The sequence below is a fragment of the Enoplosus armatus genome, chromosome 1 (genome assembly GCF_043641665.1).
Source record: "Enoplosus armatus isolate fEnoArm2 chromosome 1, fEnoArm2.hap1, whole genome shotgun sequence".
NCBI lineage: Eukaryota > Metazoa > Chordata > Actinopteri > Centrarchiformes > Enoplosidae > Enoplosus > Enoplosus armatus.
Window position 1 is genome coordinate 12,047,103 of NC_092180.1, and position 26,159 is coordinate 12,073,261.

Sequence of the window (26,159 nt, forward strand, 5' to 3'; positions counted from 1 at the left end):
TTCAGTTAAACATTGTGATTCTTTTCTTGATTACTGGTCTTTGGAGTCTCCATCAACTACCAAAACGTGTGTCCTCCATTAGTTTAAATACATTTACGATAGTCAGATCATCAAAAATGTTCTGTATTTGCAAAGATATAAAAACAGGTGCTACAATAAAGGGTTTATAGAAGAGTTCTAACATTGCTCACTGCCCATTATTGGGACTTAAACTTTACTAAAGGTTTCAGATGACAGCGTAGTTTTGTTTTCTCTGGTAATGGAAGTGAAACAGGTCATTAGTACTATAATTACCTATTTTTGTCGGTGGGGGAGTTTTTTCAGATATGGAGCTCCATTAGACCATTCAAATTGTCTACTGGTTTTAACATTGAACAACATTAAGACATGAGACTCATCAGAATCCAGAGGGTTCGTTTTATTTGGTGTGATTAACAGCTCCTGGCATAAAACACAGTAAATACATAGTAATGACGCAGGCATAGCTGACAGCAGAGAGAGAAGTGCAAGATACAAGAGGGGGCTTTGAATGCATCAGCTCGCGGCTCTGTGAACAGGACTATTGAAGTAACTGTAATGTGGAAAGAAACGGCAATAATAATGAATAATATAAGAGGTTTAAATGACTAGCCAGTACCATGCAGATGGCTTCATATTTTGGACGCAAGATACAAATATACATATATAGAAAGCTTTTGTGAATGTGATCTGGAGGGATTTAGCTGCTTTCTTTGCCCAGGGTATGTTTGTCAAACAGGTACTCGGCCATGCCGTTCTGAGGAGCTCCCATGCGGCGCAGGTTGGTCACCCAGTCTGCCAGCTCTTTGATGGACTTCACCTGCTCGTCCAGGTAGTGTGTCTCGATGAAATCACACAACTGAAAGAAAGAGTTAAATCACATTAAGCTGAAACACACACTTCTGTGATGATTCTATTCTGATGGTACTATCAGTTAGTGTTGTTTTGCAGCTGTTTGGTGAGTTATAACCGTCAAATCCACTGGGTTCAAAGGAAACTTGTACTGAATATTGATTAAAAATGAAAAATCAAGTCAGCGACCTGCTGCATACTACACTTGCTTTCAAACGCCTCAGCTGTGCTGCATGAATGTCATGTAGGCCAGATCAAAGTCTAACAGATGTTTTCACATCTTGCAAAAAATGAAAAAGAAACATGCAGAATCTGCAGCTCATTGTAATGAACAAATCTATGTCTAAAGTACAGATGTACCACCAATGTGTATGTCTGCAGTGCTTTTCAGATCTGAGTACTTTCTACATTCTATAATACTGCAGGGTATGCAAGAGGTAGTACCTGGATTAGCTAATGTACTTTAATGTTGAGAATTTGGGATTTGTGTTCTCTAAAAAATGTGACATGGAAGGAAAAAAAGTGTTTTAATGTGCAACCATCAAGCCATGGTTTAATACTCACATGTGGGTCATTGTGATCAGAGCAGAGTTTGTGCAAGTCCAGCAGGGACTGGTTCACGCTCTTCTCAAGCTGCAGGGCACATTCAAGAGCCTCAACACCGCTACCCCACTCATCCCTCTCTGGTTTCTGCAATACAAAGCAGTTCAGGAAAACAGCGAGACACTTATTAATGAGAGGTGAGAGGCCAACGACCCCGACCCAGACAGAAACCTTTCTGATTATTTCAACGTGGGTTTGCAGTTTAACGTTAAATGGGTTGTGTTTGTGTGTCAGTGAAAGATAAGCAGCACAGCACACTCACACCCTCAGTATCTTTTTGTCTTTGCGTTGCCCTCCCAACATGGGCCATATGATAGCCCAGAATGAGAAATCTCACACCCAGTGAGTTAAAATACACATAACAATTTTTTACATCAAATATGAACTCATACCCTGACGTCTTGTAGGAAGATCCTTCCCCCCCTCTGGTTTTGCAGTTTCATCAGCTTCTCAGCATGCTCACGCTCCTCATGTGACTGACTACGGAAGAACTTGGCAAAGTTGTGCAATGCCTGGTCATCCCGGTCAAAGTAGTATGCCTGTGAGGAGGAAAGAGGGGAATGTTTTTTCAAAACTAGCCATTTCCTTCTGGTGAAGCAAAAAAATGAAGAAAGAGAGGCCAAACCATAACACTCATCTATCTAAGACTATTCCACACATCTAAACTAGCCTACTACCAAAACGAACTTAGTTAAATATAACAAGTTTAATATGATAAATTGAGTAACTGCAAAAATAGAGTGACGATTATGTGTTAATGAATGTTTCAGGTCCAATACAGAATTACTTGTGTCTTACAATGTCTCTTAAATGTTAAGCACCGTGTTGCTTCCATTACAGAGGCCACACTACTACTATTATTATTTAAAAAAATCAGCTCAGTCATAGTGATTAAAAACATTAATATTCTGCAGTGTAAAATAGTACGAGCCCATAGACGCATGGCGAATAAAATACAAATCCTTCAAAAAAACAAAACAAAACAAATGTATATTTATTTGATGTAAACCTGGTAAATCCTTTCTGAAAAATAGCAGGAAGTAGGGAGAATGTTTAAAGATTAAAATGTAACATACATAAGGTGTAGATGCCATTTAAATACACAGCTGTGTGTAGGATCAATAGATGAAAGCTGTGCTTAGAGGGAAGTGTTTTAAGGGCAGGCGATGCACTCTCTGCTCTTTCTCTGAACATAATCTCAAAAGGAACTTTAACCTTTGTTTTCCGACTTTACCACACAACATTCATTTCGCCTCAGTTCAAACACGATATCAAACTGACACCTGAACCTCCCCTCCCCCACATGCTTAACAAGTTAATGTTTACTGAAAATGGCTGCTTTATAAGGGGAGTGGGCTGCCTGACTGCCCTCATCCAAACTTCCCACGTGCTTTTTCGTCCTTCTGAAAGATGTTGGCACACGCAGCAAAGCAGTTATATAACCACAATACAGTCTAGTTAAAAGGAACTTGAATCACTTCTCAATAATAACTGTTAACTGTTCCCCAAATGCTAACAAGTTCTATCCGTATTAGAATCAGCTGTTCCACTCATCTTTGCTCACGCAGCTGCTGTTCTATTGCCTGAACACTTTTCTCTGTTGACCTACTGGACTCTCACCATAGACAGGTAGACGTAGGAGGCATACAGCTCCAGGTTGATCTGCCTGTTGATTGCAGCCTCGCAGTCCTGGTGGAAGTTCTGTCTCACCTGGGAACTCATGGTTCTGAAACAAAGCCAACAAAAGGACAAACAAACATACGTTAAGGCATGGCTGATATGAGTCTATTCAGTATATATCACAATTAGAGCCAAATTTTGATAATTGGTTAATCAGTCAAGTTATTTGTCAAGCAATGTCTCAAAATGTTATGTGGTTCGAGTTTCTGAAATGTGAGGTTTTGCCGCTTTCCTCTGTTTAATATAATTGTAAATGCAAGATTAGACTGTTGGTCAGAGAAAACAAGTAATTTGAAGACATCGCTTCAGGCTCTGGAAAATCATAATGGACAATTTTCACTATTTCCTGATATTTTACAAACTAAACAATCACTTAATCAAAAAAGGGACTCGACCAATTGAATAGATAATGAAAATAACCATTGGTTACAGCCCTAATCACAATGACTGCAAAACCTCTTCTATATATACACTTTTCATTTTCTAGTTGATGTTGATTACTTTACACTGGACATTGTGGCAAAGCTGTCATTCTTCAGTGTGAAAATGACTCACTTGGTGCTTTGCATTTGTACATTTAATTTAGATATCAAAACTATAAACTGTTGTTATTTATCTTATCTTATTTTTATTTTATTCTTATTGTTATTTTAGCTTTTATATTCTACTTATTTGTTATCAAAACAATAGCACCTTCAGACCACAGCAAATTCCTTGTAATGTATGTTACTTGGCAATAAACAGTTTCTGATTCTGATTCTGATTCTGATATAGATCAACTTTCATGATTTTTCTAACATTACCCAACATTAGAATTAGGTGGAGAATGACAAATATTTCTGTAGCTGTGAAGCAATATTCAGACCGTAACAAAATATTTACTTAAAAATGTTCGTGTGCAAATCAATGGACCCTTCCCTCGACATAGTATTTCATAACAGTATAGTGCACCAAACCTAACTGTTACCTCAGTATCACTGGGTTTGGCACGGCTACATTTTCAGGGCAAAACAAAATCTTGTCACGGATGTAAAAGCAAACAATTGCCAGAAAAATCATTAACTTTACAGATGGTTTGTTTTTCCAGCTCTAACATAATGATCCAGCTGCGTCAGACATCGCATGAAAGTACAAATTAGGGAGAGCTGAGTCACAACTGGTAAAATATACCGAACTTAACTTAAGTACTGTTTTGTTTGACAGAAACAAATGTTGTTGTGTGGCATGCCTGGCACTGAAGAGATTACGCAGAGGTTTGAGAGGCAACTGCGCCAAGGCCACATTGGCAGCTGCGGCAAGGAGATAAACAACCGCGGTTTCTGCTCGACTGAACAGAGACCAACACTAACCTAGTCGTAGGTGTGGGTCCGTCACCGACAAGCAAATACGGTACAAATTACATATGAGAAGACACAAAGCTTAGAGACGTATTCTTACCAAATCTCAGTGGCGTGTCTTCTTGTGAGGAGGTCGAAAAGCTGTCTGAGTGGCTTGCGTTGTTAGCTAGCGAGCTAAATGTGTGTTCGGATAACTTAGCTAACGGTAGCTGATGATTTAAGGTAATTCAATTTTGATTTGATGTTATCGACGGTGGTCTGAGTGATCAAAGCGATTATTCCCGTCCGGTGGTGTTTGAAGACAGCTGAAAGGTTGCCGTTCAAGCACTGTTGAAGCAGGTAACCTTCACTGTCCGCTAACGAAAGGATCAACTGTGCGTATCGGCCTGAACGGCGCCTCATAGGCAGATGGTGTGGACCGTGACGTCACTGACCGTAAGAAGGAGGAACATGGAGGCCGCACCAAGAGCTGCTCCTGAATTCGTGTATTTATTTTAATTTTTCAGGTTTTTCGTGTCGGAAAGTTACTAAGTTCATTTACTCAAGTACAATTTTGTGGTAATTGTGTACGTTTGTGTAAGATTTTTAATTAAAAACATCTAATCTGGTGAATGACATATGCTTATAGATTTAACTATTTAACAGCACAATTACTAGTTTTATTATTGATACTTTAAGTACATTTAGCTGGTAATACTTAAGTAAAATCCTGAATGCAGTACTTTTACTTGTATTTCTACGTTGTGGTATTGCTATTACTGTTCTTTTTTCTATATTGTATGTCTTTCATGAACCACCCATTGCTATTTAGAAAAATAGTACTCGAAGAAGAAAAACATCAATAAGAAAGATGCATCATTTAATTTTCTAATGAACCTACAAAGTGTAATGGACTGAAGTTTAATAAAATAAAAGTTTCACACAATTTAGGAACAAAATACAGCTATGTGGCATAGCTAGAATTTGAATCCCCTCAGAAATAAAACTGCAGTGCCTCTGTCCCATGATCGAGAATGTGTAAACTAGCTCACTTGTTTGAGCAGGATATTTAGGATTAGAGGCATCAGAGCTTGAGAAAATGGATCGCGTTTATTTATACAGCCCAAGAATCACAAGTTTAGACCAGAGCAGAGGACAAACAATCTCTACAGCATACAACACCCTTCTTCCTCAGACTATGAACTAAAAAAACACTCACATAAAGCTACCATCTATGACTCAGCTTTGAACACATGACATGATTCAGTCAGTTCTGTGTTTTTTAGTGACGACAGTGGCAAACCTAAAAAATTGGGGATTAAGCAACAGTTTTGTAGTCACACACCAGGACATGACTAATTGGCTTATTGAGACATACTGTACTAGTCAACATAATATAAGTTCTCCTTTCACTGTGTGGCAATTGGTTTGTGGTAATTTGATTTACTGTAATTATGTTTGGCAATATCCATAAACTAAAGCAAAATATCAACTGATATAACAAGGACCGTAAGATGGGTCCTTTATTGCCTGATTTTAGGTCCTGTCTTGAAAAGGAGCCCTGTGTTTTAAGGGGTTATTGATACTGTGCTGACATTGTACATATTATTACATAAATTAAAATCTGGCGGGTTCATACGTGGGGCAGGACTCTGGCTCTATGCTGCACTTTGTCTCCATATGACTGAACAGCTTTGATGCATTTGAACAAGAGTGTGGGTTTAGTTTCACAAAGTAAAGGGGACAAAGTAAAGTTAACTAAATAAAATAAGAAGTAAACTGAAACAGAATTTCTTGTATTCGTAAAGATATCAATGATTAACACAGTATGAAAAAAGTGATCTTTCCTTGCCTTGAACAGGCTGCAATACCTTCTGTGTAGATTAGATGTTCCTTTTAGTGTCATAGATGGTTTTTATGGCCTGACAGTATTTGTGGAGTAGCAAGGATTTGAAGACATCGTTTCTGTTAGAAAGCACTGCCTGAGAGGTGCAAGTGCTGTTCCAACGACAAAAAAATGTAATTTAGATTGTTGGATTAGAGCTTTTTCTCACTAAGGTTGTAAGAGTATACAATTAAGTATGATTTTAGTAGCTCAGTCATCCTCTTTTAGTATTGAAATGGTTAGGCAACACACTGTACGATACTGTGTAGTAAATAATAATCTTCAGTTACAGTGGAGTGGCACACATGCACCAAAAGTTTAAAATCTGGTTCAAGGTCTTTTAACTAAAGGCGTTTGATCCAAGCAACACAGGGACTTGAAGTTTGAGGGGGTTGTGAGGAATTCACCATTGCTATTGAAATGAGTTGCCCATATTATTTATTAGTTTGGATGCTGTTATAAATAACCGACATTCAGGATGTTGACTCTTGGACCATACGAACTGGAAACATTTAGTGACGTGAGCTGACCTTCGTAAAACTTACTATAAGTGAGGGTTTGTCTTTGCTCTTCATCAGTTTCTCTTGAGTTATTTCTTGGTTATGATTGAGGGCTTGATTTCACTTTTTAGTTAGATAGCTGTTTTGTAATGAGCTATCATGTTTGTCCCATTCTTTTAAATGCATTTTTAACTGGATATTTCAAAACTACCTAAACCTAAAGTCTACATATAATCCATTATACATATTGACTGCAGCTATTCACTTCAAAATGTCATGTGACCTTGTTTATCCTGAAAAAGGTGTAACAGATGAGTCTTAAATCTAACAAGACACTGAGCCAGATAAATGGAACTCAAAGGACTGTAGACTACCTTGAGTTGCCACAGGAAGTCTTATACACAGCCCTGTTTAAGATCCTCTTCATCTCATTTACTACAGACCCATGAGGTGTCAGTTTGTAGTTATTGAGACGATCATTGGCAATATCACTTTGCTCGTGGATCGTTAACAGTGAAACCTACTATTATTTCCTATCCACAAATCGTGGCTGCATGGTCTCCAATTCCAAGTCAGTTTGCGTTGAACGTCCCTGACGACACTTATCAGATGATCAGGTCTCTATAGCAGACGCAGAAACGTCTACGTGCAGCTGCAGGCTTGCCAGCAGCCCACCAGCACATGTCGGTCGGTGTTTAACTGTAGCAATATATAATGCAGGTGTTGGCATGGCCGCAGGATTAACGTCTACCCTCATGGATCATATTAAACTGTTTTAAACACGGTGCCCGACATTAAGGAGCTACAGTGTCTCGTTTACACGTGTACGGTGAAAACTTGCAACAGCGCCATCTGCCGACCACTGGGCTCAATTACACGATTCAATAACTAGCTGCAATAGTTTGGCATTACTGCACAATTATTGCTGGAAATTACTTTAACATTGAGAATAGAGCCGGTGTCAATCCACATCCGACACAGAGCCTCTTTTAAAATGGTCCGTTTTGTTTTTGAGCATAAAAAAAAAAATGTGGCACAATGTTTGACTTTCACACGATAAAAATCCTTGGTATTCAAGTGGCTGTTTTTTTCTTTTCCCCGGGAGCCTGCTCACATTGTACCTCTTAAAACAGACTTTTTTTCTACCCTACTAAATACCAATAAAACTTTCATTCTGCAGTGACAAAGACATTTAAATTGTTTGGATTTCTTTATAAAGTTTATTCATCTTCTGAAAAAGTTTAGTCGAACAGGCCGAATCCCATGTCGTCATCGGACTCCTCAGACTCCTCTTTCTTCTCTTCCTTCTTCTCCTCAGCTGCAAAACAAAAAGCACTTGATATTTCCTGCTATAGTCAACATATTTAATAAACAGCTATACTTATGAAGTCACTAAGGTAATTCATGCAATCATTTTTAAGTCAACTATTGTTGGGTTTACATGAAAAAAGAAATATATTACATTTCACCAAAATAACCCTACTTAAAAAATTAAAATCTATAACAGATGACACCAACATGACTTGTACATTCTGTCAGGTTTAAATCATGTAGATTTGTAACATTGAATGCCATGAAAAACTAACTAATGGTCACTAACTGACTTGGCTGCATGTAATCATATGAACACACAAGGTGAAGGCACCATGTGCCAAGTGTCATTGATACAGACAAACAAGGTGCTAAGCTGCCATGCTCACCTGCAGGGGCTGCGGCTCCGCCTGAGCCAGCAGCAGCAGAGCTGGCAACGGCTACGGCGCCGCCTGCTGGCACGCTGGCCAGCTTCCCGTAACCTGAGGAGACACGAGTTGGCAGACAAGAAGCAGAAGTGATAACATTGACACTCAGTCAGAAACAAAATAAGAGGTCAGAAACAGTATGTTATCTCTCTGACATAGCTTAAATAGTGTTTTCCTGGTCTTAAAGTGGGGACATGTTAAATCTATTTTACCATTTTAGCAAAGTGAAATAAACACTGATTGCCTCTGACTTTTTTTTGTGTTTTTTCATTCCTTTCTTAATTAACTCTTCCTGTGTGCCAAGAGAATTTACTAGTCACAATATCCAACATCAGAATCAAGTTCAGGCCAACTGTAGCACTTTCTTTTTAAGGAAATGAGGCACCACTGTATTAATCCTGGTTAATATGTATTTTGATAAATCCAGAGGGTGCATTTCAATATTTAACATCTGCCTGGTGCTGCGTTAATGGGCAGAGACAAACAGACTTGGCCGTTTCAGCAAAACCAAAATTCATCACTACACACTGACATATGGCATGTTGGCACACTCACCTGTGGCGATCACCTCATCCACATTCTTGCCACTGAGCTCAGTGATGACCTGTTGAGAGATCAAATTAGTGAACATCACAAAGACAATTACTAGCCGCTGGTGGAACAACTGCTGTCTCAACACCAGAAACACAATAAAGAGCAGACTGCTCTGTACCTTGTCCATACGTGTTTCATCGGCCTCAATGCCAACGCTCTCCAGGATCTTCTTGATGTCCTTGGCCGCAGGTTTGTCATTGCCACCCAGGGCAGCGAGCAGGTAAGCAGCAACGTAACGCATCCTGTAAAAACAATAACCAGAAAGGTTCAAACTGTGAGCATGTGTGTTAATGGACAGAAACATTTTTTTCTTTACTTTCTAAATAAAAGCAAAACCTCTGTGCCAAGATCCATTCAAACACATTGATGCAATTCTTAACGCATATTAGCTCTACTTACATTAACAGATGGAAAACAAAACAAGACTAAAAAGAGTGGCATGTTGTGTACAAAATTTAGGCACTTTAATACTTAGCAAAACTCAGACTAATCATTTATTGTTGGCAGCTGCCAACACGTTTCCTTGCATTTTATTTGTCTTCATGTACGTCATGTTTCACATCTAACCAAACAATCTCACTTTGCCAATAGAAAAAAAAGGCTACGCTTAATTAGCCCAATTAATTGATTTCAAAAGGCAGCAAAAAGGGTTTAGTAATAACGTTACTGTCAAGCAGCGGAATCTTCCAACTTCGTGTTAACTTACTGTGTTACTCTTTATATATAGCTAAATGTTGTATTTTGGTCAAGCTTTCGCACATCCCTCAATACGTTTGCATGATTTTAATATTGATACGTTATTGGGTTAAATAATAATTTTAAGTCAATGCAACAGCTTGGTGTTTTTTTGGATGTATAAGCAGGATAGATGGCCTGGTACCAAATCTAAGCAGTCTGTTATTTAACGGCGAGAACTCTTAGCAAGTATACAGCATTAAGTCTCTAATGAAAACTGGTTAAATTAATTCGGACAAATCGTTTAAAATGTGAAAACAAGTCTAGCTACACTTTTTACAGCCATGTGGCGGCGCGTTCTTCAGTCCTGTTCACACTAACGTTAGCTAACTTAGCCGCTGGCGTCGTTGCGGCGCTCAAAAGGAATAAATGTTGCTAATATGTCGCTCTTTAAAGTGATTGAGCTACTGGGGTTGAAAGTTTACTTATTTCTTGCGAAAACAAGCTTGTCCTCTCCGTGATTAATATATTTCTTATATTGTAAAAAAAGACACTCACTTGCTGGACAGGCGAACGCGTGTTCACTTCGAGGTTAGCACGGACAGAAAGGAAGTTACGTCACCGGGTGAAAACGGAAGACGCCTCTCTTCTTCTTCGTCTTCAATTAAAAGACCCAAAGCAAGTATATCGCTGCCTGCTGTACCGGAGTGTGTAATGTAAACTCTGCGCCTCAATACGGCTCAAGTTTCTGGGTCTGGGGATGATGCTGAGGTCTTATTGTGCAGTCATAAGCGTTAGTTCAGTGTTCCATTCATAAGAGGTATTATCTCAAAAAATAAAGAAAATTAAATCTTTCTCTATGACGTAAATGTTTATTTATTTTTCTAATGAAGACACCAGAATACAAAAAGCAGTGAAATTCAAGAGATATGTTGCTGATTTGGCTCCTGATCCAGTTTGGCCTCCTGCTTCGTCCTCAGCCCCTGCTGCTGCTGCTGGGCTCGTTCCTGGGTGTGATTGATTTTGGCTGCCAGAAAAGACGATGTGAACCATCCTCACATGACACTCTGCAATGGACCGGGGCCACATCCACGAGAGACCAGCAGCTGTGCTCTGGTCTCAAGCTGTAGTGTGAACAACCAGCTCTAATGAATCGCTGTCACATGCACTGGTTCCAGGCAACCAGCCACTGATCCACCACTGAGCTTCTGTTACAGAGCTCCTCACCCAGATGCATCCATACATGCATCAAACCACCCTTTAAAGAGAACTAATGCTTTAAGAACACTTAAAGTAAACATTGACAGGAGCAGCAGACATTTGGGAAAGACGCCAAAGGCTACAACCCAATTTTACTTGTCAACTAGCCTCAAGAAAGTCAAAATGTCTGCTGTGAAAAAGGCCTATGAGCCAAATTCCTTTTGACTTATGAATAAAGCCTATCTTGCTCTCCAGTTCACGATCAACATAACAGGACAACCATTACAAACTTTTGGGGAAAGTGTTGCATGAATTTCTCATTCGCAACTAAATATGACGAGAATTGAGAAACATGCCGTCCTTTTTTTTGCCTTCCAAAGGAGGGAAAGAGAGAATTGTATTTGAGTTTTTTGCCCATGAAATTGTGGATTTAGAACGTTTTGAACCTAATTTTAGAAAACACTCCATTTTAAGTCCAACTATCATATCCATTATGTTGGAACTGCCGTGATGCTCTCACCAAGTTTCTATTTCCATCTCTGAAGTCATTTCCTGCTTTTCATACAATTATGACAAGAAAGTGAAGGAGGAGCATTGAAAGGGAAAAGGGAAACATTCATTGGCGTAGCTGCTGCAGTGTACGTCAACGAGAGAATGTGTCTGATTAGTCAGAAAATAAACTGTTAGTCTTAATAGTTGAGAATTCAAGTTCATTTTTTCCAAAAGCATTTGACAGCAAACATTTTCCATTTCCCTCGACATCAAAAACAGCTCTTACTGTGTGTCGTGTCGATGCTCTTGATGCTGAATTTCCATCAAACATCTACCATACATATACAGTATGAGTCTAGGCATGACAATTATTATGAAGACTATCATACAGCCTGTATGCAGCATAAGTACGTCTTCTGAACTAATCTAAACAAAACTAAATGACAACAGACATGCCAATAAACATCTTATTGTTTAAAATATGAAGGGGTCGGATCACACGTCCTCACACTATTCTTTCACTGCCTTTGGTGGTTGTTCCCCATGTCATTGAGCCTAAAACTAAAATAAATGTTCTGTGTAAAAGATTCAAGAAGGCCTTCAAAAGTCATACATTTAAGCACTGTTTATTTAGCCTCCAGTCCAATTATTATTATGTTCTACATCACAACATTTTACATTCCACATCCATGTACATACAGTAAATTATGTAAGAAACCAGAGAACACAAAATAACACAATACAGTCTACAGGTAATAATCCTAAACAAGTACTGGCTAAAACATTTCAAAACATTATCAAAGTTTTCACAAATGTTGCAAGTTTGGTCTTGGTACTAGAAAGAAAAGGAAAATCAGTTGAGATCTCAGAAAAGAAGTGCTGATCTAGGACAGGTTACCTCTTTGTACCTGTAAGTTCATACAGTCAAGAGGTGTCAGTAAGCATCCTACATCAGCGCTGCTCTCCAGAGAGTCTTTGCTGATATGGCCCTGGTACACAGTCAAAATGGAAGTACCAATCATTCCTGGTATTTGTTTTTAGGAAAATCACTTATAAAAATTGAGAAAAATATCAAAAGAAAAGTATTATAAAAAATACTCTATTGACCATTCCAATATATAGACAAGGAAAATGCGTAGAAAGTTGAAGGGTACTTTGCAAAACTTTGCAACTAAGTTAGACAATGGTCAGTGACATTCAGTGGAGAGTGTGACTGTGCAATATCAATACCAAGTCTCATTACATTATTCCTGATTTACTATACATGTGTGTAAGCAGTGAATCTAGCAAGCTAGTGTTGGATAAAACACAATTAAGGGACAGACTATACATTATATTACATCTGCTAAAAGTATGCTCAAAGTAGCGTATGGAAATTATCTATCGCTAAGCACACTTCCACACAAGCCTGTTCTTCTACATGCATCCTGACAATCATTAATTAGATAGCAAAGCTAATATCACATGGACATCTGCACTGCAACTACTTGGTGGTGATCAATATGAGAATGTTATAACAACAAACATTGTAAATGTCTCATAACTCCAATGTGTCCAATGAGTGCAGCGGTCCCAAAATTGTTGAACATGTCATATTACATTAGATGTTTGTCCACACAGCCTTAGAAGTAGTAGTTTTCAATAAAATTCTGCAGTAAAATGACAGCTATTTTGCACCATTACAGGATATTTCCAAAGTTTTTAAATGACCTTGCATAGATAATTGATTTGCATTCAGTTTTTGCAGTACTGTGTGTGTGTTTTTAGTTTATACTTTGTCCCAAAATTCAGCTTTTTAATAAGGAGTAATGGATTACAGGGAGCACACCCACTACATATAACTGGGCTATGTGCTCATCATGTACCATTATTTTTCTTGCACTATTTAAAGCAATATTAAATCAACATACAATTTGCTAAAAGTTAAGACACCTTCCACTGACTTGAGTGAAGAAAAGCTGATATTTAAAGGAACAGCAGACTTTGAGTTGACATGGAGGGTAATAATGGACACATGTAAGATGCCAAAGAGCGATTTGTTTGCTCCAAATTTGACTTAAGCAAACTGCAATTTTAGTTCCAATTATTGAGAAGATTATGATGTGATTACCATCGCAACTGATACTCACTTTCTTGTGGAAAAATCCAATCTTTCCCTAACTTTCCACTGATAATGCTATTATTTAGCATTTGGTGATACATTTCAGTGCTTTTAGTGACGTTAAGTAATCTTAAGCATTTACACTAAAGAACAGATCACTGAAAGCAAACAAGCATATTTTGGAGAATGTTTGCCAAAAAAGTACCTACGGATGTCATTACTTCTGAATTAACTATTTACAATGTGCTTGAACAATTGATGTCAAAGGCAGTTGCCCTTATTGAACCTCATTGTATGTTAAGAGATGGTGGACAAAATAACAAAAACACCAAATGAAAATAAGTAACTACATCATCACTACATCAGTAACCTCATTTCAGATGCCTTGGTCACAAAAACTGTTTTGCTATTTAATTATGCATTATGACATGTCAGTCATGACAGCATGTGCCAAACACTGGATATCCATTTAACATTCAGCGCCATGAGTTTCTGTTACTTTGTCCATCATCCATCTAATTTCTACAGCCATGTTTGTCGTTACTACCTTCCTGTCCCTTCCTGTGTTGATCCTGAGACTGGACAATAGTATGGCTTAGTCAGCTAATGCCTAGTTTACATTATGCTATATACATGATATTGCATCTACCGGGGAAACAAAACACAATAAATCTCTGAAATTTAATTTGGTCTGGGGATATTTTGTTGTCCTACACGCTAAAAGACGGGATGATGAGGGGGTTCTAACAGACAATCATTTATATTCCCTTTGCTGGAAAAGCAAATGAAGTCTTTGAATACTCACTTTCGCTGTTTTATATTGAATGAAAACGATGACGTAAGGACTTGTTTGACTGACATGTTGCATGTAGGCATAAGGGGCTTCTCAATGAGGAAAGGTTTTTTAAGCATTAATATTCCACATCATAAGAAGTTTTCTCATGATATGAGGAATATGGATACGATAGCTAAACATGCATTCTGCAAACAAGCACTTAAAAACTATAAAAACTTTGTAAGTGTTGTATATGTAAACGTGAGAGGAGAACCTACATTTACAATATATTTTGTTATTGACACTGTTTTGACATTAGCCTGCTTAAAACCACATATCAGAACAAACCTGACTGTTTGGCAGTATTCAGTAATAAAATGTTTGTCATTATCATTCTTATTTCAACATGATGTGCAGCTTGTTTTTTATATTAGATACAGTACATGGGTGCCACTAAACTGTTGGTTTTAATAGAGTAAAGACGATTGTTAGTGAGAATAAAAGACTAAATGTAGGTACGGAAATAAATCTGTAGTGACTGTAGAGAAAAGGTTTAAACATACTGCTCTACTTAATTAGTATAAGCATCATAAAAGTAAATGGTTGTTTAACAGACATTTTTCTATAAATCTTATCCCAGCACCGGTGATAAAGATGTCCGTGATTACCAGGATAAAAAAGTTCAAATGAAGTAAATGTTTGATTTAAGATACACTTTTGTTCTGCATGACAGAAATGTTAAAAACGGACAGAAAAATATAAAAATGAATGATATGCCAATGCGACAGATTTACAGCATAATCCTCTAGACACAGTAAAGTCTTGCTGAACATGCAGTAGCCATATACAGTATGCGTGATGTCAACATCTGCCAACTCATTCATCAAAACAAGGACGAAAGCTCACATTAGGCATTATTGTAATTTAAAAAGATTGTTGTGATATTACGAATGTCTTATTTTCCTTCATTTTGAACTTCACTGAATGATGCAAACAATGCTAACAAGCAAAGATCAAAGACAAATGTTAAGTAACTTCTCATTAAGCACCGGAAAAGGAAAAAACATGACATATAGTACATTCCTGATTTCTGTCGAGACAAATTAATCAGAAGCTGAACAGGTTTCATCTCATGTCATGCTGACTGCAGGTTTATGCTTATGAATTTTTATTACTCCGATAAAAGTAAAAATGTTGGTGGCTGAGACCACATTACATCACTTAGTACCTTCTGACCTTAAAGATAATCCCTCACTTTTGTTTTGAAGTGTCCTTCCTTATTATTAAACATGTAACTATCTCTCTCGAACTAATTCAAACTGTCATCAACTCCTCCAAAGCTTCCCTACTCCGGACATGCCAGTCTTTTTTTTAAAGTTTGCACAATTAAAGGGTTTCACATGTGTTTACTAGGCGTTTATATCACATGATCTTTGAGAATAACAGATGCAAAGCGTGTAGTAATTCCTGCCACAAGCATTTAATTGCCAGTACTTCACTTTAAACCATTAAGAAAAAAAAAGAACGGTGAACACAGTACATAAGATAAACGTGTTTGCCCTGAGGCACTTGGTAGTGGCTGTGATAAAAGACTTAAAAACACTACCTTTCCAGTCAACGGAATTGTGTAGTTGGTCTCAAAAGCATTCAAAGTTGCATTCAAATTGTCAATTCAAAAATAATGCACACGTGTGAGCAACCACCTACACTGACAATCATGATCATTCTAGTGTTTGTCTAAAGTTGTAGTGTCCAGTGTAACAATGGTGAATATTAAAAATGCTACAGAAAACGGCAGAAGCACAGTAGACAGTATGTGAGTAGGAACTAAACCTAAAGTTGTTTGTTTGTTATGTTTTTTTGGGGCAGGGAGATAAGAAAGAGACCAGAACAAATGGCCAGAAGGCTAGAGGAGGAGCTGGGCATCAACACGGAAAAATCCTACTGGGGATAGTTGTTCTGTTGCCGGCGCTTCGCCGACCTCATTTTCTCAAAGCGTGACTCCATTTCCTCTAGGACTTTGGGGGTGTACCTTACTACCAGCTTCACTGTGCCCTGAGCTGCTTTGAGGAGTTCCACAGCTTTCTCGTGGTGCTCACCTTCCACACTCTGAAAAACAAAACACAGAAATGTATTGTACGATTTAATCACAAAGAGGTATAACAACTATAGTAAAATGTAACGTTTACATAGGTTTATAATTCAAAAAGCAATATACTACGGGCAATTGTTAAGCACAAGATCAACAAGGTAAGTAGAAACTTTGGAACAAACAATGACCTCAGTATTTTATAGGTACTGGAGTGAACATAGTTCTAACGTAAGCTTTGGCAGCCTGGTTCAACATCCCACATAAAAGTTTGTAATTTGGAAATTTACTGAGAGAACAAACTGAGCAATAAACAAAGTCAGTTGGATGATTGTCTGTAGCTGATCCTGGAATTTTAACGTACCTGAGCACAGCAAGCTGCGGCCACAAAGTGCTGAACGCTGCAGCTAATGTGGAAGAGCCTGTTTACATTCACTGTTTCCAAAACACATTGTGCATATCCTTGAGGCCTAATAAACATGTTGAATGCATTTCCGTCCTCATAAAACAAACCTACATTGTTTACATCCAGATTTTCTTGCAAGCAGTCTTCTTCTCCCTACGTTTTTAACATAAAACCATCAGCAGGACATAGTACACGTCATCTACGTGCACGGAAACATGCTTGAGAGTCCTCACTGACAAATCGAGGTCCAACTGTTAAAAACATTGCTCCATAGCACTACCCGAGGCCAAAAACTCTGCAGGGCACCTTTAAGATGTAGTTCTTCTAATAGCTGCTTTGTGCAAGCTCAGTGAGCAAGGAGACTGTTGAAAATCTTTTAACTGGCAAATTGCCATTGTTTAACAGCTTCTACTACTAAACCAACAATGTGATGATGATGATGATGATGACACCTCTGTCCTTCTTGGAGGCGAGCATACTAAAAATGAAAGAAAGTACTTCAACCCAGCTCTCTGCTAAGGAAGCAGAGGTCAGCTTTGGACAGACAATCGGAGTATTAATGTGACCTTTTATGTTGTCTACACATCAGAACAACAGCATTCATGGTGAAAACAATGACCCCTTAAACGGCACATAAACGCCGGTGTGTAAATCAAATGTAAATGCGTACTGTATCTGTGCTCAATTTTACGTCCTCCCAGATTCATACTGCCTTTTTGCTTTGTATTTTACTATATATGGAAATGCATGAACTGTCAGCAAAATGTCATCAGACTGAAGTGTGTGTCATGCTAAAGCTTCAACATCCTGGAGTAAGTCATGATTCTGTGAATTGAACATACCACCCCATTAACAGAGAGAAGCTGGTCGCCTCTCTTCAGGCCTCCATGTCGGTCAGCAATGCCTCCTGGGATGATCCGTGAGATGTATATAGGTGAGTTTTGCTCCTTTCCACCCATTATATTGAAACCCAGGCCTTCTTCTGTTTTGGGCAGTTCCACGACACGTGGGTGTGAGTGTCCCTCACTTGCTGCAAAAGCTGCCACAGTAGCCTACAAATAAACAAAGTGGTGTTGTTAAACCTTTCAAATATACTGTACTTACTGCACTCAACACAACATGTGAAGTGTTCCAACGAGTGAACAATTAGTGAACAAATGGTCCGAAATTAATTCAATTCAATTCAATTTTATTTATATAGCGCCAAATCACAACAAAAGTCATCTCATGACACTTTACAAATAGAGCAGGTCTAGACCGACTCTTTATGTTATTACAGAGACCCAACAGTTCCCACCATGAGCAAGCACTTTGGCGACAGTGGCAAGGACATTTAAAGGAAGTTTCCTTTAAATTAAGAGATGATGGTCTGAAGAAAACGATGTGCACAAGTCAAATGCTGTGTATTAGATGGTATTTAACTTGAGTCTACCTTAGCTGTGGCGTTGGCCCTGACCTCAGGACTGCTGTTGATGTCCACTGTTTCATACACATGTTCATAAACCTGAAGAGACATTGTGGGACAATATTTCATCACATCCCAGCAAAGGCTGTCTATATTTCCAAAAGGTGAACAAAAAGTCATCAAACAACAACAATTAACTTTAACATCAGCAGAGAAAGGTGAACCAATGCCACCTTACAGTTAGGTGTTTTAAGAATAACAAGGACAAAATGTCTCACTTCTCTGACAGCATTACAGAATTCACTCTGTAAGACCCTCTGCAGCGCCTGCAGCTTCTGGGGAGGCACTTCTCCTGTCCTCTGGAGCTTATCAAGCAGTTCAACAGCGCGACTAATATCTGTCAACAAGAACACACACACCACCATCAAGGTTTTCATTGATATCTGCACATGGAGACATTCACATAGGCAATGACTGTTGCCTGTGTGAATGTCAGTACTCAATGTGTACCAATATAAAACTACAAAGCAAGGAACTACAAACAAGCTAAACAAATGCTTAGTGGTACCACTTAATAAATGTCTAAATGATTTCAATAATCATTAAAATAAGAATACATTTTATGGAATATCTTTAATTAGTTTGAGATTTAATAGACCTTGACTTGCACTACATTTGATTTGATTATAAATACCAACTAAGCTTGTCTTGGCCTGCGTCACTGTTTATCTACCATAAACAAAAATAATAATGAAGCTGCATAAATCAGTGGGGCAACTTTCACTATATCACGCTTTAGAGCAAGATATAGTGCTAAATGACATAATGCACCTTCATTAAGTACATTTCAATACCAGCCTTTATCCTCCAATATTCTGTTTCTATGTTTATTTTGTCATAATGAAATATTGAAATAGTTAGAATAAAGAAAAGTCATTATTCTCTTAATCTTTCCTCATTGCTAACGTTACTATAAATTAGCTAATTCGGAATTAGCTACAACTTTCTTCAATATTTCAATATACACAATAGCAAAGAGATTACTTCACGTATATTTATTTATGCTGTTCTGCAGCCTTGATTAACATTACATGCGTGGTATTTGTTAGAATAAAAACCTAGGTTTTCTATAATGTTCCTGTCCAACCACAGCGAATTAGCAGACATAGCAGGAGCTAGTATAAGCATGTCGATAAAAAAAAAAAAAAGACTGAGGTTGAAAAAATCCTTGCAGCTAATGATGCTGAAGCTGGAGTAATAACGTGTATGAAGCTTCAATTTTGTTATGCAAACATACACTGAACCTTTGACAAACAAGCTTGGTTAACTGATGACTGTCTGTTGTCACTAATGTTAGCTTGTTAGCTAGTCCGCAAAGTAAAACAATGCAGCCGTAAAAACTATCGTTGCTTTAGGTCTGTGCCCAGAATATACATAATTAGTCAAAGCCATAAACATTAGCTATCCGCAAGACATCGTTAACGCAACGTTGGCCAACTAAAAAAGAAAAGGTATGCTGTCTAGAACAATCCCCAGCTCTATTTGGCTAACGCTAGCTAAGCTAGGTTAATGTCTCCCTGGTATCACAACAAATATTTCTAAGCTAACGCTAGCTAGCTAATTACTTTACCTCTTTCCAACCGCACAGGCTCCCCAAGCGATGCCATTCTTGAAATGAGTGCCTATTTGACGTCAGATATATATTGCGTTAAACGTTAGATACAGAAAACTAAATTTGGTAATCCTGGCTAACGTTACGTGCGCTTAACCGAGACGATAAATCAGATTAGCCAAGTTAGCCGGCTAGGCTAGCTGCCAGTGTCATGGTGCGTTCAGGTAATCCTCGTAAAGTGGATAAGCCCCCGAACTCATGTTCTTTTCCATAGTTACTGGATGATCGTGAGCTAACACTGAACGCCTCCTCCCCAACTATTGTGAATCACTCAACGTTTTAGATTATTTATCTCGAAACTATTAAATACATAAATAAATTCTACATTTCCAAACAACCCAGAAGTAATTACGTATTTATGTAATACCACATCCATATTTACATATATCACTCTTATATATATCATATTTAATATATCATATCATTATATCACAATATCACCCATGCGTAGTGTCGTGCGCAGTGGATGTTATTTCTATTCTTCAGGATTCTTCCTCCTCACACCTTTAGTGTACTGATCATATTCTGCTGTTGATTCCCACTCCAGATGTTGGATACTACTGTGACTCCGGTTTATCTGTAAGTATCTAGGTTTCGGTTTGTGTAAGTTCTGTTTACTGTTGACACTGAATATGGACAGTGGGGTTGTCCTTTGGTGCCTCGTGTTAAGCCCACTGTAGGGTCTCGTTCGCCAGCATCCAGGAAAAAGGTGATGAAAGGTGCCCACTGTGCCCACTATGATCCCACATCACGATTTAATGATCACACAATCAGCAAAATCAGCTGTCATCTCTGGGTTAGTGCATCATTCATTTAACAGCTGTACTGTCTACATGGATGCTCGTAGCTCATGGGATTGTCAGATAATGTCCTGTGTATTAGTGACAACGGACCAGCCAGAAGCTTCTTTGGCATTTTGCTGACACCTGGGAGGAACCGTCTCTCTACTGCCCTCTACTGGTCGACTGCAGCACAACTCCAGTACATAAGTCTGCAGAAAACTGCTGCTGCACTGCTCTCTGTGGGCTGAAACATTCAAGCATGATTCACTTCTGACCACACCCCAGTTGGTGATGACACACCAGATGTTTGCCTTTTACAGCTGATGAAATACACCTGCTGTGACATCACGGGTTGGGGCGTGGCCAGAGGCACTTCACACCTGAATGACTCACATTAAGTGTTTTTTTTTTTGTCCTTTTCTCTCTATATATACAATAGGCCCATTATTTACTGTAGAGTGAGTAGATTTTTCTTCTTATTCTTCTTCTTGTTTTAATCTTTAATCTTACAGCTCTGGGTCAAAGAAATACTACATCATATAGTAAGATCTAGTCGCATGCATGATTTATGATCACAAAAGACGATGTGGGCTTGCCTTTTCTGCAAACATGGGCTTCATCCTGGCTCAAAGACAACTGGTGATTTCAGAGTCTTCTGTTTTCTATTAAATAGAAATAGCCCATGGCTTCTACTCATGATAAATGGAGCAGCTTGGAATACCTTGTCTAAAATACTTTGCAGAAGGTTTGATTCATTGTCCTCTATGCAGATGTGTAGTGTTCAGACACGTTAGATTGAATTTTAATCAATCATTCCAATTCTGTCTTAAGGTGGATTTTCTTTGAAGAGCAAAGCGGAAAAAATGCGTAGGATAATATATTGACTTAGGGTAATGTTAATTCTTACTTGGTTTGTGGACAATGACAAGTTTGATAATAATGTATAATTTGAGAGACACTACTGCATGCTTGTCATCTTTCAAGGTGGCGTGGAGACTCTCAGCTTCTGTAGAAGAAAGGTAACTTACAGCATCTTCATCTGCCTCCTCTGGAGGATCCAAGAGAAGAAAGTGGAACATCTTTTTCTTTTCTCTTTTCAGCCATTTGTTTTCCAAAGTCTCAAAATGCCAGATCCGGTTCTCTTCAGGGGTCACACTTACCTTCAGGTTGATGAAGAAGAAGTAAAATGAGGCAGTTGGGATCAAATGTAGCACATAATTGAAGCTCTTCATGAAGCTTTGTATCTTCTTCTTTTTATATGTGAGTGTTTTCTCTGTCTGGGCTTTGTCATATTATGGATACATTTGGAAGTGTTTCATGATATTGAAAGAACAAGTTTTATTGTTATCCCCCTCCAACCTTAAACTACGGCGTCAAGACTTAGTAAGCAAGGGGTTGTCACTATGTAATGCGTGAGTTATAAACTGCAGTGGTCTTTTTACCCAGATACCAAACCAGTTACCTATAATGGCTTTTCCTTCTGATCTCAGTGAATGTACAGCTGCCTAAAATCTATGATGATCGTTCTTTTGTAGAAGATTTAAAGATGGGATTACCATGCACTCGTAAAATGTTGGGTTAGTATATTTTTTATGTACACAAATGTATGGGTGGGTGAATCCATCACTGTCAAACTCAGGCATGCTTCATGTGCAACCATACCCGACTTGTACTAGTCTACACTTGTATGTGTAGGCGCTTTTCTTGTGATGTTATGTTCTTGTAATTGTGAAATATCACAAGTGCAGCTGGAGTTAAAATTATGTACATCTCTGAACACCTGTGTGTAAACACCAAAGTATCAAAAGACACACAGTAAATGTGTAAGTAATGTGTTGGTGGGGAGCAGGAAGTGGTTTAGGAATATCTTTCCACTTTTTCCCTCCTCAAAATAACGCCAAGAGCTGCAAAACATACACTCTCTCCACCCGTGACACTGTCATTATTGCTGCTGCTGTACGTTACCCAACGCATGGACTCCTCTGCTACTGAAAATGCATGATTTTCTTGCAGCCTGTAAAATCTTAAATATATATACATTCACTATTATTGCGCATCCTGGTCATTCATGAGTTTGATTTGTTCATTTTTGGCAGCGTTGTGCGTGTGTGTGTGTGCCTGCCTTCCTTCCTGCCTGCCTGTCTGCATAATAAAGTTTATCCTGCCTGGAAATGCACTGTTGAAACTTTATCGACATTGATTTTGTTTTTCAGTTGCCTATAGTCATTTTTATTTCTTCAAATATTTCAGTTTAATATTGCAAACAACTTCACAACATACAAAATGAATAATATTAACCCAGAAACATGTCAATGAATAAATTGTATATATATATATATATATATATATATATATATATATATATATATATATATATATATATAATAATTTTTTTTTATATATATCTTGTCCTCTGGTGGGGATAAAAAAATAAACAGCAAAGCTTTGACAACAGCACCTTGACATAGTATGTAATTCCAACATTACCTTGAGAAGTTTAGAACAGTAAACAGATAAATTACTTGAGAGGAAAATTGTTTTCTGCTGAATATGTAAACGGAATGTTTTTTGGTCAGCATCATATCCTTTTTTGTAAGTGGAGAATTTCTCAATTCACAATTGAAGCAGCATGCAAGCTTTTGAAGATGGAACTGTCCTCTCTCATTCCTTGCCTGTTTTTTTCCTTCATTTTCTAATTCTTGGCAACGTAAACAAATCACAATGTCTTGAGGAATGTGATATAGTAATTTAAACTGGGCGCAAATGACTGATCAGATTTTTTTTAATTGTTTACAAGGTCATGAATATGTTCAATAAATAGACTGTAGTATCACTTTTACTGTATAAACTTCATCTTTTTTTACATGCAGTCCATAAAATTTTCATTTGACGGAATAATTTACCCTGTTATGTATATATACAAATAGATATTTTCTCTTTATTCTCTTTTTTAAACTCTTCAATAAAATCTATACATTTTATACACTATCTCCCTCTTTTAATGGTCAATGTGCATACACACGAAGTGTCTATCCTTATAAACCGCCAGCCAATCTTCTTTTTGCTATCCATGGTAAGCGCTCGCACGTAGGACTGGGTTGTCCTGCATTGGGAATTATAATGCCGCTTGTCTATTCCTCTGCAGCCCTCCTTTGTGTACCCCATGGGGTTGCATTTGGTCTCATAAAAGTATTGCTTCAGTTGGCCATTGGGGACAGGGACCTTTTCCATGACGGTAACTGTCTGCCCAGACATGTCTATTGCCGTCTTTTTATCCACAGCTGTCACCCACTGGCTAATACTGTCACACACACTGAGCTCTCCGCGCCGTGAGGGATCGGAGTGTCGCCGCACCCTCATGGACATATTAGCGGCATCCAGATAGTTTTTGTATTCCTCCAGAAGAAAGAGCAACGGCGGCTCCAAAGGCACTTGGTTGCTGATCATCACCCGCGAGTCGTACAGGTCGACATCCTTGGTCTCTGTGGTGACCACAGAGGATGGGCCCCCACTTCCCTGGCTCTTATCAGCCCCCTGTCCCAGCTGTGCCGCCTCTCCCTCCACCTCCAGCAGCTCCTCTATCACCTGCTCAAACGTGTCTGTGAGTGAGGGCAGTTCCCCGCGCTGGCCTGGCCCACCACCACTCTGTGGAGTCCCATGGCCTCGTGCGGCCGTCGCAGCAGCGCCCAAGTAGCCTTCCGTCCGATGGCCCCGCATGCCCGGGGCGTCTCTCAGGGGCGCAGCTCTCATGCAACTGAAGTATGAAATAACCATAGTAAGGAACAGGATGGTCATCACTCTTCTAACCTGGTGGAACTGGAAGGGGAGAGAAAGACAGAACACAAGAGGGAAGGAGGGGGGAGAGAGAACAAGACCGTTAGTCAAAGAGCATTTTCAATGAAGTTAGCTTATTCTTGATCCATAATGCACCATGTAAGCCTCTTATTTACACCTTCTACTCTTTCTTTGCAAGCCAAAAGGGGAGCTGGTAGCTTTGGAATAATCACAAAGTGTTTTTATTATTAAACTGATATTGGCACCGTGTCATCAGTGTTTTCAAATTGTTTGCAAACTGTAATCACTCTGTTCCTATGTGAGGTCTGGCTTAGATTTTTATTTGCTGGCAGCAATGCACAAAAGCTGTGCTGAACATCAGAGAGTACGCTTATTACAAAAGATAAGATTACACAAATAGATGTCACTACATCCTTACAGGGTTGCTATTATTTATGAGCTTTTTTTTCTGGTGTGTTAAACTGTACAGTTTATTTCTTGAGCATGAAAGAATGTGCAGTTTTATAATGGCCAAACCTGTCGTTCATCCCTCACTGCCTGAATCATTGTGTTGTCTTGTCAGTTTTGAAAGCTCACACCCTCCCCATATTCTTTAAACTTCATGTTTATTAAGGTAAGTAGTTACCTGAATTGTAAGATTTTGTAATATGTTAATAATAAAATTGACAGGTGGATGCATTTTGGGCTCTAACCATGTGATGGTCAATTGTAAACTGGCAAAATCTGGAAAAGGCTCTGCGTGTGTTGACATAAGGACATGGTTTTGTTTGTTTTGTTTGTTTGAAGAGCTCATGTATTGTCTTTTGACTATGACATTACCCCCACTAACAAAATCACCACTATCAGCACACAGGGAACCACCAACATGGATGGCACTTGTGGAAATGTTTGTGTGTTTGTGTCAGTTCTGACAAACACCGCAGCTGCAGTATTATTATTATTAAAAAGAAAAAACTGGTCTGTGCTGCAAGAATGGTCTGATACTAAACCTTCTAGTCACAATCGGGAATCAGGAGTTTGTTGAGGGACACTGTTTGTTTTTTTGGCAGGTGGACGGCGAGAGCACTGCAGGATGAACTAACAGGATGTCATGAGGACGCTGAATGACAGAAAGATGTGTCATCCTCCCTGCACTGTAAAGTACCGATCTCGAGGCTCCGGAGAGCAGCTCACAAGATATGCAAAGCCCTGCCAGGGGGGGGAAGAAAGAGCCACAAGGAGCCAGGTGTAGAGGAAATACTGTACATACATCCTTAACCAGCGAGTCGCCTGAGCACATATGCATCCCTTACCTTTCAGAAGGTTTCTAAGATTCACAGCAAGTCAATGAATTGGTGGACATCCAACAGCCCGAGATATAAAAGCAACCATAATGAAAAGAAAATCTAGATCTTGCTTTCCACAGGGGCTCATTTAAAAATAGACTGGCCGAGGCTTTGACTGCACTCTGCATGTCCCAACTTGATACAGGAAAACACTGCGAGCAAACACACTCCTGCCTGTGCACTCGGAACGGACACGAGGACCTTTACAGTAGGGAGGAGCAAAAACCCCACCTTAAAAGCATTTGTTTCATTCTT

The 26,159-nt window shown here is 38.7% G+C and overlaps 4 protein-coding genes across 8 annotated transcripts; all 4 read right to left on the minus strand.

The window, feature by feature from the left end:
- Positions 1–397: 397 nt before the first annotated feature.
- On the minus strand, positions 398–4,881 carry fth1a (ferritin, heavy polypeptide 1a). Its single transcript, XM_070902889.1, has 5 exons — positions 4,591–4,881; positions 3,094–3,199; positions 1,866–2,012; positions 1,435–1,560; positions 398–877 (listed from the first exon to the last, which is right to left on the minus strand). Exons 2-5 carry the CDS (start codon positions 3,193–3,195, stop codon positions 719–721), a joined length of 534 nt encoding a protein of 177 aa, XP_070758990.1. The 5' UTR covers positions 3,196–3,199; positions 4,591–4,881; the 3' UTR covers positions 398–718.
- Positions 4,882–8,051: 3,170 nt separating this feature from the next.
- LOC139305599 (large ribosomal subunit protein P2-like) lies at positions 8,052–10,486 on the minus strand. 2 transcript variants are annotated; one of them, XM_070929601.1, is made up of 5 exons: positions 10,421–10,486; positions 9,306–9,429; positions 9,149–9,197; positions 8,555–8,647; positions 8,052–8,172 (listed from the first exon to the last, which is right to left on the minus strand). In XM_070929601.1, the coding sequence occupies exons 2-5, from the start codon at positions 9,426–9,428 to the stop codon at positions 8,096–8,098; spliced, it is 342 nt and encodes a 113-aa protein (XP_070785702.1). In that variant the 5' UTR covers position 9,429; positions 10,421–10,486; the 3' UTR covers positions 8,052–8,095. The 2 variants fall into 2 exon arrangements, with proteins under 2 accessions (XP_070785702.1, XP_070785625.1); XM_070929524.1 differs by having other exon boundaries at positions 9,149–9,429.
- Positions 10,487–12,164: 1,678 nt separating this feature from the next.
- On the minus strand, positions 12,165–20,027 carry lin7c (lin-7 homolog C (C. elegans)). 3 transcript variants are annotated; one of them, XM_070920149.1, is made up of 6 exons: positions 19,961–20,027; positions 18,609–18,727; positions 18,358–18,429; positions 17,768–17,977; positions 16,386–16,539; positions 12,165–15,420 (listed from the first exon to the last, which is right to left on the minus strand). In XM_070920149.1, the coding sequence occupies exons 1-6, from the start codon at positions 19,995–19,997 to the stop codon at positions 15,386–15,388; spliced, it is 627 nt and encodes a 208-aa protein (XP_070776250.1). In that variant the 5' UTR covers positions 19,998–20,027; the 3' UTR covers positions 12,165–15,385. The 3 variants fall into 3 exon arrangements, with proteins under 3 accessions (XP_070776250.1, XP_070776333.1, XP_070776416.1); XM_070920232.1 differs by having other exon boundaries at positions 12,165–16,539; XM_070920315.1 differs by lacking the exon at positions 17,768–17,977 and having other exon boundaries at positions 12,165–16,539.
- Positions 20,028–23,769: 3,742 nt separating this feature from the next.
- bdnf (brain-derived neurotrophic factor) lies at positions 23,770–24,579 on the minus strand. 2 transcript variants are annotated; one of them, XM_070907766.1, is made up of 2 exons: positions 24,316–24,579; positions 23,770–24,264 (listed from the first exon to the last, which is right to left on the minus strand). In XM_070907766.1, exons 1-2 carry the CDS (start codon positions 24,577–24,579, stop codon positions 23,770–23,772), a joined length of 759 nt encoding a protein of 252 aa, XP_070763867.1. The 2 variants fall into 2 exon arrangements, with proteins under 2 accessions (XP_070763867.1, XP_070763859.1); XM_070907758.1 differs by having other exon boundaries at positions 23,770–24,579.
- Positions 24,580–26,159: the final 1,580 nt, after the last annotated feature.